Source organism: Nerophis lumbriciformis, linkage group LG24 (genome assembly GCF_033978685.3).
Source record: "Nerophis lumbriciformis linkage group LG24, RoL_Nlum_v2.1, whole genome shotgun sequence".
In the NCBI taxonomy this organism is placed as follows: domain Eukaryota; kingdom Metazoa; phylum Chordata; class Actinopteri; order Syngnathiformes; family Syngnathidae; genus Nerophis; species Nerophis lumbriciformis.
Window position 1 is genome coordinate 38,713,539 of NC_084571.2, and position 17,917 is coordinate 38,731,455.

The 17,917-nt window shown below is 46.7% G+C and overlaps 1 protein-coding gene across 1 annotated transcript in view; it reads left to right on the plus strand.

Annotated features, from left to right (window-relative positions):
- myo15aa (myosin XVAa) overlaps positions 1-17,917 on the plus strand; it is a 169,160-nt gene that overhangs the window by 99,444 nt on the left and 51,799 nt on the right. Inside the window, 11 exon segments of the mRNA XM_072915931.1 lie at positions 778-820; positions 889-1,033; positions 4,822-5,102; positions 8,468-8,583; positions 8,645-8,704; positions 12,596-12,671; positions 12,794-12,909; positions 12,976-13,094; positions 13,168-13,309; positions 15,707-15,818; positions 15,889-15,963. Of these exon segments, the coding sequence (XP_072772032.1) occupies positions 778-820; positions 889-1,033; positions 4,822-5,102; positions 8,468-8,583; positions 8,645-8,704; positions 12,596-12,671; positions 12,794-12,909; positions 12,976-13,094; positions 13,168-13,309; positions 15,707-15,818; positions 15,889-15,963 (1,285 nt within the window).

Below are 17,917 nucleotides of genomic sequence, written 5' to 3' on the forward strand. Positions count from 1 at the left end.
TGAATGACATGCAGACTAACTAGTGTTGAGGTTGTGCATCATGATGAATGACATGCAGACTAACTAGTGTTGAGGTTGTGCATCATGATGAATGACATGCAGACTAACTAGTGCATCATGATGAATGACATGCAGACTAACTAGTGCTGAGGTTGTGCATCATGATGAATGACATGCAGACTAACTAGTGTTGAGGTTGTGCATCATGATGAATGACATGCAGACTAACTAGTGCATCATGATGAATGACATGCAGACTAACTAGTGCTGAGGTTGTGCATCATGATGAATGACATGCAGACTAACTAGTGCTGAGGTTGTGCATCATGATGAATGACATGCAGACTAACTAGTGCATCATGATGAATGACATGCAGACTAACTAGTGCTGAGGTTGTGCATCATGATGAATGACATGCAGACTAACTAGTGTTGAGGTTGTGCATCGTGATGAATGACATGCAGACTAACTAGTGCTGAGGTTGTGCATCATGATGAATGACATGCAGACTAACTAGTGCATCATGATGAATGACATGCAGACTAACTAGTGCTGAGGTTGTGCATCATGATGAATGACATGCAGACTAACTAGTGCTGTGGTTGTGCATCATGATGAATGACATGCAGACTAACTAGTGCATCATGATGAATGACATGCAGACTAACTAGTGCTGAGGTTGTGCATCATGATGAATGACATGCAGACTAACTAGTGCTGTGGTTGTGCATCATGATGAATGACATGCAGACTAACTATCCAATCAATCTGTGCAGGTGAAAGAAAGAGAGGATTCCCCCACAAGATCCAGCAAAATGAGTTAGTGTCACTTTCATGCTTAGCCATAATATCCATGTTTGCAACGTAAATGTAACTTCAATATCCAGGTCCGACACGAGGTCCGCCTCCAGAGGACCTGGTCAGGGCCAGTGTGAGTAACACTGAGCGCATGGAGCCCAGCCACGATATCAAGGACATCATCAAACACCACCAGCCAGCCACCGTGTCCCCACCCGGATCTTCCATCAAGCGGTAGGTAATACCTACTGTACACTACACACTTACTGTATGTCAGGGGTGCCCATTACGGCGATGGCCAGCTACCGGTCGATGGTGGAGGGTGTGTCGGTCGATGGCGGAGGGCGTGTCGGTCGATGGCGGAGGGCGTGTCGGTCGATGGTGGTGGGTGATGGTGGAGGGTGTGTCAGTCGATGGTGGTGGGTGATGGTGGAGGGTGTGTCAGTCGATGGTGGTGGGTGATGGTGTAGGGCGTGTCAGTCGATGGTGGAGGGTGTGTCAGTCGATGGTGGTGGGTGATGGTGGAGGGTGTGTCAGTCGATGGTGGTGGGTGATGGTGGAGGGTGTGTCAGTCGATGGTGGTGGGTGATGGTGTAGGGCGTGTCAGTCGATGGTGGAGGGTGTGTCAGTTGATGGTGGTGGGTGATGGTGGAGGGTGTGTCGGTCGATGGCGGAGGGTGATGGTGGAGGGCGTGTCAGTCGATGGTGGAGGGTGTGTCAGTCGATGGTGGTGGGTGATGGTGGAGGGCGTGTCAGTCAATGGTGGAGGGTGCGTCAGTCGATGGTGGTGGGTGATGGTGGAGGGTGTGTCGGTCAATGGCGGAGGGTGATGGTGGAGGGTGTGTCAGTCGATGGTGGAGGGCGTGTCAGTCAATGGTGGAGGGTGTGTCAGTCGATGGTGGTGGGTGATAGTGGAGGTTTGTCAGTCGATGGCGGAGGGTGATGGTGGAGGACGTGCCAGTCGATGGTGGAGGGTGTGTCAGTCGATGGTGGTGGGTGATGGTGGAGGGTGTGTCAGTCGATGGCGGAGGGTGATGGTGGAGGGTGTGTCAGTCGATGGTGGTGGGTGATGGTGGAGGGTGTGTCGGTCGATGGCGGAGGGTGATGGTGGAGGGCGTGTCAGTCGATGGTGGTGGGTGTGTCAGTCGATGGCGGAGGTTGTGTCAGTCGATGGTGGAGGGTGTGTCAGTCGATGGTGGAGGGTGTGTCAGTCGATGGTGGTGGGTGATGGTGGAGGGTGTGTCAGTCGATGGCGGAGGGTGATGGTGGAGGACGTGTCAGTCGATGGTGGTGGGTGAAGGTGGAGGGTGTGTCGGTCGATGGCGGAGGGTGATGGTGGAGGGTGTGTCAGTCGATGGTGGTGGGTGATGGTGGAGGGTGTGTCAGTCGATGGCGGAGGGTGTGTCAGTCGATGGTGGTGGGTGATGGTGGAGGGCGTGTCAGTTGATGGTGGAGGGCGTGTCAGTCGATGGTGGAGGGTGTGTCAGTCTATGGTGGTGGGTGATGGTGGAGGGTGTGTCGGTCGATGGCGGAGGGTGATGGTGGAGGGCGTGTCAGTCGATGGTGGAGGGTGTGTCAGTCGATGGTGGTGGGTGATGGTGGAGGGTGTGTCAGTCGATGGTGGTGGGTGATGGTGGAGGGCGTGTCAGTTGATGGTGGAGGGCGTGTCAGTCGATGGTGGAGGGTGTGTCAGTCGATGGTGGTGGGTGATGGTAGAGGGTGTGTCGGTCGATGGCGGAGGGCGTGTCAGTCGATGGTGGAGGGTGTGTCAGTCGATGGTGGTGGGTGATGGTGGAGGTGTGTCGGTCGATGGCGGAGGGTGATGGTGGAGGGCGTGTCAGTCGATGGCGGAGGGTGTGTCAGTCGATGGTGGAGGGTGTGTCAGTCGATGGTGGTGGGTGATGGTGGAGGTGTGTCGGTCGATGGCGGAGGGTGATGGTGGAGGGCATGTCAGTCGATGGTGGAGGGTGTGTCAGTCGATGGTGATGGTGGAGGGTGTGTTGGTCGATGGCGGAGGGTGATGGTGGAGGGCGTGTCAGTCGATGGTGGAGGGTGTGTCAGTCGATGGCGTAAGGTGTGTCAGTTGATGGCGGAGGGTGTGTCAGTTGATGGCGGAGGGTGTGTCAGTCGATGGCGGAGGGTGTGAATGTGTGTGTGTGAATGGGTGAATGTGGAAATAGTGTCAAAGCGCTTTGAGTTCCTTAAAAAGGTAGAAAAGCGCTATGCAAGTACAACCCATTTACCATTTGTGTCAGTCGATGGCGGAGGGTGTGTCAGTCGATAGTGGAGGGCGTGTCAGTCGATGGTGGAGGGTGTGTCAGTCTATGGTGGTGGGTGATGGTGGAGGGTGTGTCGGTCGATGGCGGAGGGTGAAGGTGGAGGGCGTGTCAGTCGATGGTGGAGGGTGTGTCAGTCGATGGTGGTGGGTGATGGTGAAGGTGTGTCGGTCAATGGCGGAGGGTGATGGTGGAGGACGTGTCAGTCGATGGTGGAGGGTGTGTCAGTCGATGGTGGTGGGTGACGGTGGAGGGTGTGTCAGTCGATGGTGGAGGGCGTGTCAGTCGATGGTGGAGGGTGTGTCAGTCGATGGTGGTGGGTGATGGTGAAGGTGTGTCGGTCGATGGCGCAGGGTGATGGTGGAGGGCGTGTCAGTCGATGGTGGAGGGTGTGTCAGTCGATGGTGGTGGGTGACGGTGGAGGGTGTGTCAGTCGATGGCGGAGGGTGATGGTGGAGGGCGTGTCAGTCAATGGTGGAGGGTGTGTCAGTCGATGGTGGAGGGTGTGTCAGTCGATGGTGGAGGGTGTGTCAGTTGATGGCGTAAGGTGTGTCAGTGGATGGCGGAGGTTGTGTCAGTCGATGGTGGAGGTTGTGTCAGTCGATGGTGGAGGGTGTGTCAGTTGATGGCGTAAGGTGTGTCAGTGGATGGCGGAGGTTGTGTCAGTCGATGGTGGAGGGTGTGTCAGTCGATGGCGGAGGGTGTGTCAGTTGATGGTGGATGGTGTGTTAGTTGATGGCGTAACGTGTGTCAGTGGATGGCGGAGGGTGTGTCAGTCGATGGTGGAGGGTGTGTCAGTCGATGGTGGAGGGTGTGTCAGTCGATGGTGAAGTGTGTGAATGTGTGTGTGTGAATGGGTGAATGTGGAAATAGTGTCAAAGCGCTTTGAGTTCCTTAAAAAGGTAGAAAAGCGCTATGCAAGTACAACCCATTTACCATTTACCATTTGTGTCAGTCGATGGCGGAGGGTGTGTCAGTCGATGGCGGAGGGTGTGTCAGTCGATGGCGGAGGGTGTGTCGGTCGATGGCGGAGGTTGTGTCGGTCGATGGCGGAGGGTGTGTATGTCGATGGCGGAGGGTGTGTCAGTCGATAGTGGAGGGTGTGTCAGTCAATCGCCAGCCAGGCATTAAAAAAATAGTTCTAAAAATGATGGATCATCAATCTTCACCAAGACGTGACTTTGGTCACTTGATTGACATTCACCACACCCGAGGGTCTTGTGAGATGACGCTGGCTGCTGCCAGATCAGTATTAAGAAAAAATGACCGACAGGAAGGCGAGAAACACTTTTTATTTCAACAGACTCTCTCAAAACTCTGAAGATTGACCGCACAGTTCCTCTCTTCACAATAAAAGCCCTGCTCCATCCTGCCTGCGCTAACAAAATAAGAGTCTCAGAAAGCTAGCAAGCTAGGGAGTTTGCCGCCAATGTATTTCTTGTAAAGTGCATAAAAAGGAGTATGGAAGCTGGACAAACTTTCATGTGGTATTAGACAGAAAAGAGGACCTTTTTTTCTCCTCCATTCGAAAATGTGGATGTTATCATCACTACTGTCTGATTCCTATCAATGCAAGTCATCACAATCACACCAACTTATATTCTTGTCTTCATGTTAAACATGCTTGTATTATCATTAAACACCTTTCATAAATAAATCAATATATATGAATGATCACCTACACTTGGTCATTGGAAAAGTGGCACCCCTGGTCTAAGTGATTACTATCTGCTTACACGTGTCTAGGAAAGATGACGGAACGTTTGTGAAGAAGCCAGACCCCCATGATGAAGCCCTGGAGATCCTTAAAGACCAAATGGCCAACCCACCTCAACCAGTACAACCACACACACTACAACACAACATACACTCACATCTGAATGCACTTTGTTGTTGTTTCAGACTCAGAAGAAGTCTCAGCGTTTCCATCAAAAAGAGGCAAGAGGACAAACCAATCCTGTTGCACCAACGAGCTCCGACACAGGCCCCGCCCATCCTACAGGTGAAATGTTCACATGTTATTGTGGGTAATAAAAACTCCATTTTAAAGTTCATTGTGCCTTCATATGCCAGCAAAATGTCTCATATCATGAACAACTAAAGGATGCTGTGTTCTACACATAATGGTTGTTTACACTTCTAGTGCATACTTGCCAATCCTCCCGGATTTTCCGGGAGACTCCCGAAATTCATCGCCTCTCCCGAAAACCTCCCGGGACAAATTTTCTCCCGAAAATCTCCCGGAATTCAGGCGGACTCAGGTCCTCCACAATATAAAAAAGCGTACCTGCCCAATCACGTTATAACTGTAGAAAGATGGAGGGCGAGTTCTTGGTTTCTTATGTGGGTTTATTGTTAGGCAGTTTCATTAACGTCCTCCCAGCGCGGCAACAACACACAACAACAGCAGTCACTTTTTTGTATACCGTAAAGCAGTTCGTCTGCCGTAAACAGCAATGTTGTGACACTCTTAAACAGGACAATACTGCCATCTAGTGCATTTGATGAAAGCACTTTTGTGCGTGCCACACAGCAATGCATCATCAGAGAGGGTGTTCAGCATGGTTCGAAAAATAGTGACAGAGAATAGAACAAGGATGGACAATTCAACCCTTAACTCAACAATGAGTAGATGAATGTTATGTGTGTGTATATGTGTAAATAAATGAACACTGAAATTCAAGTATTTATTTTATATATATATATATATATATATATATATATATATATATATATATATATATATATATATATGTCTTAATAAGGTTATCCAAAAAATAGTGCTCGATACCGTAGTAGAGCGCAATATATGTATGTGTGGGGAAAAAAATCACAAGACTACTTCATCTCTACAGGCCTGTTTCATGAGGGGTTCCCTCAATCATCAGGAGATCTCCTGATGATTGAGGGAACCCCTCATGAAACAGGCCTGTAGAGATGAAGTAGTCTTGTGATTTTTTTCCCCACACATACATATATATATATATATATATATATATATATATATATATATATATATATATATATATATAGTTAGAATTCACTGAACGTCAAGTATTTCTTATATGTATATATATATATATATATATATATATATATATATACGAAATACTTGACTTGGTGAATTCTAGCTGTAAATATACTCCTCCCCTTTTAGCCACGCCTCCGACCACGCCCCCGCCCCACCCCAACCACGCCCACCCCCACCCCCCGAAATTGGAGGTCTCAAGGTTGGCAAGTATGTTCTAGTGCATTGCATATAAATAATATGATTCATACAGCGATAAAAGACACAGAACCTTGAGCCAATTGTTTGCCATTCAGACAATTGCCATTCAGACAATTGCCATTCAGACAATTGCCATTCAGACAATTGTTTGCCATTCAGACAGCCTACAGGCTTCTTAGTATATTCCCATTATGACTTTAGTACTGGCAGCAAATGACCATGCAGACGTACGATCACCATCTCATACCTGCCAACTACTCCGGTTTTCCCGTAATTAGTACGGTTTTCATCAACCTATTCCGGGTTACGGTTGCAGTGATAAAAAATACGGTTTTTCATTAATTAAAAAAAAAATTTTTTTTTAAATGCGCGAGGATATTTATAGCACCGCTGCCAAGCACGAGCCATTGTTTCCAAACGAGCGAACGATCATGGAATCAGCCGGAGAAAAATCGCATACGAGTCTTAAACCGAAAAGAAAGCTGCAGTCATTCCGTGAAGAATATTCAAAAGCCTATCCGGGAATAATTATCCGTTCCAAAAAGGGTGAAAACTACGCGAATTGCACCTTGTGCAGACAAGATTTTTCGATCGGACACGGAGGAATTAGCGATGTAAAAGACCACGTTGGGACAAAAAAAACACAAGTCTAATGCCGTTGCTAGCGATACAAGTGGAAAACTTTCAACGTTTTTCGTCGCCCAAACAGATTCTTTGGATGTGATAAATGCCGAAGTTTTATTTACGGAGGCAATAATTGAGCAAACAGAAAGGTAATGACACCAATGTTATCTATTGGAATTGTTTAGTACTGTTATACTGTTAAAAGTGTTTATACTATTTATGCTTTCAAGTCCAAGTTGAAGAAATCTTGTTAAATGTTGACAGCATAACTACCAAAATACAGAAGTATGTCCTTAATATTTTTGCAGTGCTATTTCTGTTGAAAAGTTCAAATGATTACATTAGAGATGTGATGTGCCACTTTTCAAGTGTCTGATGGCTTCAATTCATTTTCATTCATTTTTCATATTTTGAATTCTTTTGAAAGGCTTACAAAAAAAACTACATTTGAATTGTAATTCCATGCTATTGACAGGACTATTAATTTTAATGAAGTTAGCTTACCATGTTTACAGTATGATAATTGTGATAGAAATGTGAATTTTAGGCACAGAATATTTTTTACAATTGAACAAGGCAGTAGATTATACAAGCTTGGACAGAAAGTTAATAATGACACCAATTTTTTTTTTTATGGAATTGTTTAGTACTGTTTTACCATTTGTTTAATGTAAAAAGTGTAATGACTTGGTCGCATCGTGATGCGGGTGTGGTTCTCCCAAGGATGCAGACGGCTTCGGACACAGCTTGCAGGTAGGAATATGATTTATTTAAAATATAAATCATACGATGAATAAACAAAAATACATGCACGTAGCACAAAAGGCAAAACAAAAGGACTAGCGTGGGAGCTAGCAGGCACAAATAGCATAGCGTGAAAAGCTAGCAGAATCAAAGTAGTCGTTAACAGTTGTATGGGAACAAACTAGGAAGCCAGACCGAGTGAGGCCAGGGCAAAGACTAAATAGCCCTCTGATTAGCGCCCGGGCAACATGTGCGCGTCCCGGACACTAACCAGAGGCAGGTGTAAGCAATTTGCCGTCATGGCAACTGAAACAAACAAAAACTCAAGGTCCTGAAAACACATGTGACTAGAAAATATAAAAACAATGATCCGGGCAGCGGATCGTAACAAAAAGTGTTTATACTGTTTATACTTTCAATGAACAAATTGAAGTCTTGTGAAAGGTTGACAGGATAACTGGCATTAACTGTCAAAATAATTTCAAACTATTGAAGTTAGCTTACAGAATAAACATGTCAATCAACCCATATGATTTTTGCTGTAATATTTTTGTTTTGAAAAGTCACTGTGACTGATAGAAAAGTGATGGTTTTAGCAACATTTTAACCTGTCTGAATGCTAATAATCATTTTGCGTCGGGGGGCGAAGCCTGAACCCCCCACCAGGACTTTGTCCTGGACCTACCGGGGCCTGCGGCCCCTGGACCCTGGCTACTAGGTTTTTCTGATTTCAAAAGTTGGCAGGTATGCCATCTTGTTTCATGAAGTTTTTTAGGAATAAATGTGTGTGTCCAGTCTGCAGAGAGCTCCCAGTAGAAGATGAGGTCATCCAGACTAAACTCCACAATAGAAGCAGTGATGAATATTACACCTACACCAATGTCCCCTGGAAACTGTACCTGAGGAAGGAGGTGTGTTCCCCTACACTGCACCTTAACTTCTTTTTATTCCCACTCTTTTGTCTTCTTCCAGGTGTTTTATCCCAAAGAGACCCTCAATCATCCACTGATGCTGGACCTGACCTTCAAACAGGTTGATTCACATACTAAGTACAGTATTCAACCTTAACCTGCTGAGAGCCAGTGTCCTCTGCAGTGGACATTTGTCCTTTTGCCTGAAATGTGTTCGCTGACAAAAGAAATAGACCAAAAAAGTATGAACTGATGAAGCCTGAGAGGCAAAGTGGACAATATCAACAGTCCAGTTGTAATCCATTGAATGAGCTGAGATCATTTTTGAAGTATTTAGAAGCTAGTATAAGTATAGTATTAAATAAGTATTTACAAGCTAGTATAAGTATAGTATTAAATAAGTATTTACAAGCTAGTATAAGTATAGTATTAAATAAGTATTTAGAAGCTAGTATAAGTATAGTATTAAATAAGTATTTACAAGCTAGTATAAGTATAGTATTAAATAAGTATTTAGAAGCTAGTACGGTATAAGTAAAGTATTAAATAGGTATGTACAAGCTTGTGTAAGTATAGTATTAAATAAGTATTTAGAAGCTAGTATATGTATATAATTAAATAAGTATTTAGAAGCTAGTATAAGTATAGTATTAGATAAGTATTTTGAAGCTAGTATAAGTATAGTATTAAATAAGTATTTAGAAGGTAGTATACGTATATAATTAAATAAGTATTTAGAAGCTAGTATAAGTATAGTATTAAATAAGTATTTAGATGCTAGTATAAGTATAGTATAAAAAAAATTATTTACAAGCTAGTATAAGTATAGTATTAAATAAGTATTTAGAAGCTAGTATACACATATAATTAAATAAGTATTTAGAAGCTAGTATAAGTATCGTATTAAATAAGTATTTACAGTATTTATGCCCATTTTCTTTGGTATGTTGATGTAGTGTCCATCTTCATAGGCCTGGGGCCGTTCTGCATGCAAGCAAAAGTTCGACTCCAGGTGTCGTTCGGGGGGGGGTGTTTTGTGACCAGGAGATTACTATTATTATTATTATTAGCCTTTATTTAACCAGGTAAAATCCCATTGAGATCAAAGATCTCTTTTCCAAGGGAGACCTGGCCAAGAGGGCAGCAGCAAGGTTACATTAAAAACAGTAAACAAATACATAAAACATCACATTTACAACATTAAAACTTGCTGACATGACACATGTGCATACAGACAAGGTAGACTGCAGTCCTTTCACAGAAGCTTTAAACTCATTCAACGTAACTAGGGTTTGAAGTTTAATGTTCGATTGTAGGTTATTCCAAGCCTTCGGTGCTGAAAACCTAAATGCTTTCTTGCCCAGTTCAGTTCTTACTTTGGGGACGACAAATTGCAGAACATTCATTGAACGAAGATTGTGACTTCCTTGTTTCTTTGTTAAAAGACAAGACAGATAAGATGGAGTGATACCCAGAATGGTTTTGTAGATGAAAACATACCAATGATTGAGGCGTCGAGCACATAAAGATGTCCAGTTAACCATTGAGTATAACACACAATGGTGAGTAAGTTGGTGATGAATCTCAGTGCCCCGTGGTACACACTATCCAGCTTGTGGAGACAACATTCATGTACAACACATCTCCATAGTCAATAACAGGTAAAAAGGTTGTTTCCACCAATTTCTGTTTCACAGTCAAAGAAAAGCAAGACTTGTTTCTATAATAAAATCCCAGTAAAAGTTTCAGTTTTTTTTACAACATACTGAATGTGCTCCTTAAAACTCAAGTGGTCATCAATTAAAAATCCTAAATATTTAAAAGCAGATACTAACATAATTTGTTGCCCGTTTCTTGTTAAAATGTTCTCACACAGTGATGATCTTACAGTTTTTGATGTGGTAAAGAGCATACACTTTGTTTTCCATCCATCCATCCATCTTCTTCCGCTTATCCGAGGTCGGGTCGCGGGGGCAGCAGCCTAAGCAGGGAAGCCCAGACTTCCCTCTCCCCAGCCACTTCGTCCAGCTCTTCCTGTGGGACCCCGAGGTGTTACCAGGCCAGCCGGGAGACATAGTCTTCCCAACGTGTCCTGGGTCTTCCCCGCGGCCTCCTACCGGTCGAACGTGCCCTAAACACCTCCCTAGGGAGGCGTTCGGGTGGCATCCTGACCAGATGCCCGAACCACCTCAGCTGGCTCCTCTCGATGTGGAGGAGCAGCGGCTTTACTTTGAGCTCCTCCCGGATGGCATAGCTTCTCACCCTATCTCTAAGGGAGAGCCCCGCCACCCGGCGGAGGAAACTCATTTCGGCCGCTTGTACCCGTGATCTTGTCCTTTCGGTCATAACCCAAAGCTCATGACCATAGGTGAGGATGGGAACGTAGATTGACCGGTAAATTGAGAGCTTTGCCTTCTGGCTCAGCTCCTTCTTCACCACAACGGATCGATACAGCGTCCGCATTACTGAAGACGCCGCACCGATCCGCCTGTCGATCTCACGATCCACTCTTCCCTCACTCGTGAACAAGACTCCGAGGTACTTGAACTCCTCCACTTGGGGCAAGATCTCCTCCCCAACCCGGAGATGGCACTCCACCCTTTTCCGGGCGAGAACCATGGACTCGAACTTGGAGGTGCTGATTCTCATCCCAGTCGCTTCACACTCGGCTGCGAACCGATCCAGCGAGAGCTGAAGATCCTGGCCAGATGAAGCCATCGGGACCACATCATCTGCAAAAAGCAGAGACCTAATCCTGCAGCCACCAAACCGGATCCCCTCAACGCCTTGACTGCGCCTAGAATTCTGTCCATAAAAGTTATGAACAGAATTGGTGACAAAGGGCAGCCTTGGCAGAGTCCAACCCTCACTGGAAACGTGTCCGACTTACTACCGGCAATGCGGACCAAGCTCTGGCACTGAGCATACAGGGAGCGGACTGCCACAATCAGACAGTCCGATACCCCATACTCCCTGAGCACTCCCCACAGGACTTCCCGAGGGACACGGTCGAATGCCTTCTCCAAGTCCACAAAACACATGTAGACTGGTTGGGCAAACTCCCATGCACCCTCAAGGACCCTGCCGAGAGTATAGAGCTGGTCCACAGTTCCACGACCAGGACGAAAACCACACTGTTCCTCCTGAATCCGAGGTTCGACTATCCGGCGTAGCCTCCTCTCCAGTACACCTGAATAGACCTTACCGGGAAGGCTGAGGAGTGTGATCCCACGATAGTTAGAACACACCCTCCGGTTCCCCTTCTTAAAGAGAGGAACCACCACCCCGGTCTGCCAATCCAGTGGTACCGCCCCCGATGTCCACGCGATGCTGCAGAGTCTTGTCAACCAAGACAGCCCCACAGCATCCAGAGCCTTAAGGAACTCCGGGCGGATCTCATCCACCCCCGGGGCCTTGCCACCGAGGAGCTTTTTAACTACCTCAGCAACCTCAGCCCCAGAAATAGGAGAGCCCACCACAGACTCCCCAGGCACTGCTTCCTCATAGGAAGACGTGTTGGTGGGATTGAGGAGGTCTTCGAAGTATTCCCTCCACCGATCCACAACATCCACAGTCGAGGTCAGCAGAACACCACTTTGTTTTCTCTGCATTTAAAACCAGTTGAAGATAGCAAAGTTGTTCTTGTACTCTGTCAAATGCATGTTGTAGATGTTTAAAAGCCTCAGCAAGAGTGGGTGCTGTGCAGTATATGACAGTATCATCAGCATAGAAATGGAAACTTGAGTTCGGAATATTCCGTCCAAGATTATTTATGTAAATAGTGAATAACAAGGGGCCCAACACAGAACCTTGAGGGACACCCTTTGAGATGTTGTCAGAGATAAGGACGCCAAGAGACCTTGATGTAGACGGACGGGGGAGGGGGGAAGAGAAATGTGAACTCCTGATATTAGGTTATGTCTTAAAAATATTTCTTTTACAAAAACAGAAGTGTGGAAAAAGACTAATGTTTGGTATTTGTGTAAATGCAGTATTTGTATGGGTCGTGCAGGTCGTACATGACACCTTCTCTGAGGCCTGCATCCGTATCACCCAGGAGGAGAGACAGAAGATGAAAACTCTCTTCGGTATGTCAAGTCCCACAAATGTCCTGACAGGACTTCAAAGACTTTTAGGCTCTCACAGCCATCAGTGCTATTGTTGATCTCCAGTCTGTCACTGGAATAAATGTACTGTTGTTCTCCTGCAGTGGAAAACCAGGTGGATCAGACCTCAGGGACTCGGGATGAAAACGTGAAGAAGAAGGTGGTCGCCATGGCGAGAGACACGTGGGAGATCTACTTCTCTCGTCTTTTCCCAGCCTCAGTGAGCTCCCGGCAGCGAGTGGATGAAGTTGTAGGGAATGGAGTGATGAATGTTGTCGTGTCGCAGGGCAGTGTGGGCACGGGTGTGCAGGTGCTGGCCGTGTCCCACCAAGGCATCAAGCTGCTCAAGCTGGTGAGGAGCAGCTCCAATGCTCCAGACTACTTCAGAGTGCTCAGACCTTACAGGTAGGTCTCAGTTCACTAGATTAGAGGTTTCTAAATGATCAAAGCATTCCATCCAGTGTCACTTCCTGTCCAGCTACCCGGACATCCTGTTCGTGTCCATTCCGTCCAAGCACATGCTGGAGTTCAACCTGGTCAATGAGAAGCTTATACTGTTTTCTGCCAAGGCCCCGCAGGTCAAAAGCATGATTGACGACTTCCTGACTGAGATAAAGAAGGTCAGTGTGTTGTTGATACACTTGAACTCTGCAGGACTCTGAATAGACTATTGCCAAAAGTATTTGGCCACCCATCCACATGATGAGAATCGGGTGTCCTAATCACTTGGCCCGGCCACAGGTGTATCAAATCAAGCACTTAGGGATGGAGACTGTTTCTGTCACGTTCAAACACAGGACATCTATTAAACAAGACAAAAAGGCAAGGAATCAAACAGAGACAGAATTCAATTTGGACTCAATATTGAGGAGAGACATGGCCACTGCACTCTCTGTACAGTCCTGCACCACGCTCTGACGAAGAAGGTTTTCGTCTCCTCCTTTATTCAGATGTTCAATGTTCACGCACCAACACATGTCACAGCAGGAATGGGAAGTATGTAAAACAGTCATTGTTTTCGGTCGCTTTGAAGACCAAGAAGAGGATTTCTCGGGCTTGGGCTCTTCCTGGATCCAGCTGGGGCAGGTCTTTGGAGGACAATGGATAAACCCCTCCCGTCTCCTGACCACAGCAACTTCAAGAGGGCAGCAGGTCGTAAATAGCGTTGACCTCGGTTACCAAAATAGTTGGAAGAGAGTTTGTGAAATACTTCAGAGAGAGTTCGTTTAACACTTCAAAGAGAGTTCCTCTGGAAGGTGAGCAGATCCTGCCATCTGTTTCACGAGCCTTCTTCCTCTTGTTAGGCCTCGAAAGACAGCATTCATAATACAACGTTTCTTTTGTGATAACTTACAAACAATTATTCCAACAGTTTCTACAAACATTTGTGAAAGAATGGGCCGCTCTCAGTGATTTCCAGCGTGGAACTGTCATAGGATGCCACCCGTGCAACAAATCCAGTCCTGAAATTTTCTCGCTTCTAAATATTCCAAAGTCAACTTTATTATAAGAAAATGGAAGAGTTTGGGAACAACAGCAACTCAGCCACCAAGTGGTAGGCCACGTAAACTGACAGAGAGAGGTCAGCATAGTGCAAAGACCTTCTGCACAGTCAGTTGCTACAGAGCTCCAAACTTCACGTGACCTTCCAATTAACCCACGTACAGTACGCAGAGTAGAGATGCGCGGTTTGCGGGCACAGCAGGTAAGCAGCTTAGCTGCCCGCCACCCCCGTGGCCGGGGGCTCATAACAGGGGTCACTCCGCGCGCTCCGCCCGCGCAGCTTACCTGCCCGCCACCCCTGTTGCCGGGGGCGCGTAACAGGGGTCACTCCGCGCGCAGTGCGCTCACGAAAGGGGTGGTGCTCACCCTGGTTGATATAGACAGCAGGACGGTGGCCATGGAAGTCGGAACCCGCTAAGGAGTGTGTAACAACCCACCTGCCGAATCAACTAGCCCTGAAAATGGATGGCGCTGGAGCGTCGGGCCCATACCCGGCCGTCGCCGGCAGCGAGACGCGCTTGGAGGTGCGCTCAGCGCGGCTCCCATATGATTGCGCACTGGTGTGCGTCTGGGCCGTGACAGCGTGGCACGCGAACGTCTGTGCTGCATTGGATCAGTCTCCTTTCTTTAACAGGCAAAAGCTTTATAACCTCACTAATACCTTGCATCGTCTATATTAGATATATAACAACGGGCGGGTGTGGGCGGATGCGGTTCTGATTAAATGTTAGAAACGGGTGGATGGCGGATGGTTGACGACTTTCTGATGCGGTTGCGGATGAAATAATTGCCTATCCGCGCATTTCTAACGCAGAGAGCTTCATGGAATGGGTTTCCATGGCCGAGCAGCTGGATCTAAGCCATACATCACCAAGTCCAATGCAAAGCGTGGGATGCAGTGGTGTAAAGCACGTCGCCACTGGTGTGCTTATGGTGTGGGGTTGTTTTTCAGGAGTCGGGCTTGGCCCCTTGGTTCCAGTGAAAAGAACTTTGAATGCTCCATGATACCAAAACATTTTGGACAATTCCATGCTCCCAAACTTGTGGGAACAGTTTGGAGCGGGCCCCTTCCTCTTCACTGTGCACCAGTGCACAAAGCAAGGTTCATAAAGACATGGATGTGGATGAACTTGACTGGCCTGCACAGAGTCCTGACCTGAACCCGATAGAACACCTTTGGGATGAATTACAACAGAGACCGAGAGCCGGGCCTTCTCCACCAACATCAGTGTGTGACCTCACCAATGCGCTTTTGGAAGAATGGTGGGAAAATTCCTATAAACACACTCCGCAACCTTGTGGACAGCCTTCCCAGAAGAGTTGAAGCTGTAATAGCTGCAAAAGGTGTCATATTGAACCCTATGGGTTAGGAATGGGATGACACTTCAAGTTCATATGTGAGTCAAGGCAGGTGGCCAAGTACTTTTGGCAATATAGTGTATGTGGTGGCAGTTGTCGTTTATACACTTCAACTCTCAGATTGTGTCACACAGCAACGTGTTGTGTCGCTGCAGGACTCTGAATATGTGGTGGCGGTGAGGAATGACATCAACGAGGACAGGACGCTCCTCAGCTTCCACAAAGGTGACATCATCAGACTGCAGCGTATGGATGGCCTTGAGGCAGGTGAGATGCTCACTTCCACGGTCTCTCTTGTGAGTACAGTAAGTGTTTATGTCTGTTATGTTGTGTGCAGGCAAAAGTTACGGCTGCATCGTGAAGAAAAAAGTCATGCTACTGGAAGAACTGAAGAGAGACACACCTGACTTTGGTGGGTTGAACAGGACACTAAAACGGTTTCATGTTTCGTTACCTTGACTTACATCATAAGAATAATGCATGCAATTATTTTGTACATATATATGTACATATATATTTCTAATATATTGTATAATATGATATCTGTGCAGTATGTCATATTTGAAGGACATTTAATAAACAAAGAATGTAAAAATTTAAGTTATGCATTTTTTAATTGTTATTTTTCATGTTTAATAACAAACATTATTCCTAGTCAAATATGATACAAAATTAATTTTAAATCATGTTTAACAATAATAATGCATTTTTTAATTAAGTGTTATTTTTCATGTTTAATAACAAACATTATTCCTCGTAAAATATGATACAAAATTAATTTCAAATCATGTTTAATAATAATAATTGATCATATTGTTATTTAATAATGATAATAGTGCACTTTAGGATGACAGGGGATGCAAAACAATAACAATACTGAAATAAACTGCAACAAAAAGCGGTGCAATACATTTTCATAACATAGCTAGTTTCTCTTGTTATATTCTTATTTTTACTGTTATATTTTTATTCTTATTGTTGCTTTTTGCCGGACAGACCTGGCAGGCCCAAACGCATTGTGAGGGTTTGCTGGGAACGTCTGGCAGAGTCTCCTGTCAGAGAGAGTTTCAATTCCCACCTCCGGAAGAACTTTGAACATGTCACGAGGGAGGTGCTGGACATTGAGTCCGAATGGACCATGTTCCGCGCCTCTGTTGTCGAGGCGGCTGATTGGAGCTGTGGCCGCAAGGTAGTTGGTGCTTGTCGTGGCGGTAATCCTAGAACCCGTTGTTGGACACCGGCGGTGAGGGATGCCGTCAGGCTGAAGAAGGAGTCCTATCGAGTTCTTTTGGCTCATAGGACTCCTGAGGCAGCGGACAGGTACCGACAGGCCAAGCGGTGTGCGGCTTCAGCGGTCGCAGAGGCAAAAACTCGGACATGGGAGGAGTTCGGTGAGGCCATGGAAAACGACTTCCGGACGGCTTCGAAGCGATTCTGGACCACCATCCGCCGCCTCAGGAAGGGGAAGCAGTGCACTACCAACACCGTGTATTGCGAGGATGGTGTTCTGCTGACCTCGACTGCGGATGTTGTGGATCGGTGGAGGGAATACTTCCAAGACCTCCTCAATCCCACCAACACGTCTTCCTATGAGGAAGCAGTGCCTGGGGAGTCTGTGGTGGGCTCTCCTATTTCTGGGGCTGAGGTTGCTGAGGTAGTTAAAAAGCTCCTCGGTGGCAAGGCCCCGGGGGTAGATGAGATCCGCCCGGAGTTCCTTAAGGCTCTGGATGCTGTGGGGCTGTCTTGGTTGACAAGACTCTGCAGCATCGCGTGGACATCGGGGGCGGTACCACTGGATTGGCAGACCGGGGTGGTGGTTCCTCTCTTTAAGAAGGGGAACCGGAGGGTGTGTTCTAACTATCGTGGGATCACACTCCTCAGCCTTCCCGGTAAGGTCTATTCAGGTGTACTGGAGAGGAGGCTACACCGGATAGTCGAACCTCGGATTCAGGAGTAACAGTGTGGTTTTCGTCCTGGTCGTGGAATTGTGGACCAGCTCTATACTCTCGGCAGGGTCCTTGTGGGTGCATGGGAGTTTGCCCAACCAGTCTACATGTGTTTTGTGGACTTGGAGAAGGCATTCGACCGTGTCCCTCGGGAAGTCCTGTGGGGAGTGCTCAGAGAGTATGGGGTATCGGACTGTCTGATTGTGGCAGTCTGCTCCCTGTATGATCAGTGTCAGAGCTTGGTCCGCATTGTCGGTAGTAAGTCGGACACGTTTCCAGTGAGGGTTGGACTCCGCCAAGGCTGCCCTTTGTCACCGATTCTGTTCATAACTTTTATGGACAGAATTTCTAGGCGCAGTCAAGGCGTTGAGGGGATCTGGTTTGGTGGCTGCAGGATTAGGTCTCTGCTTTTTGCAGATG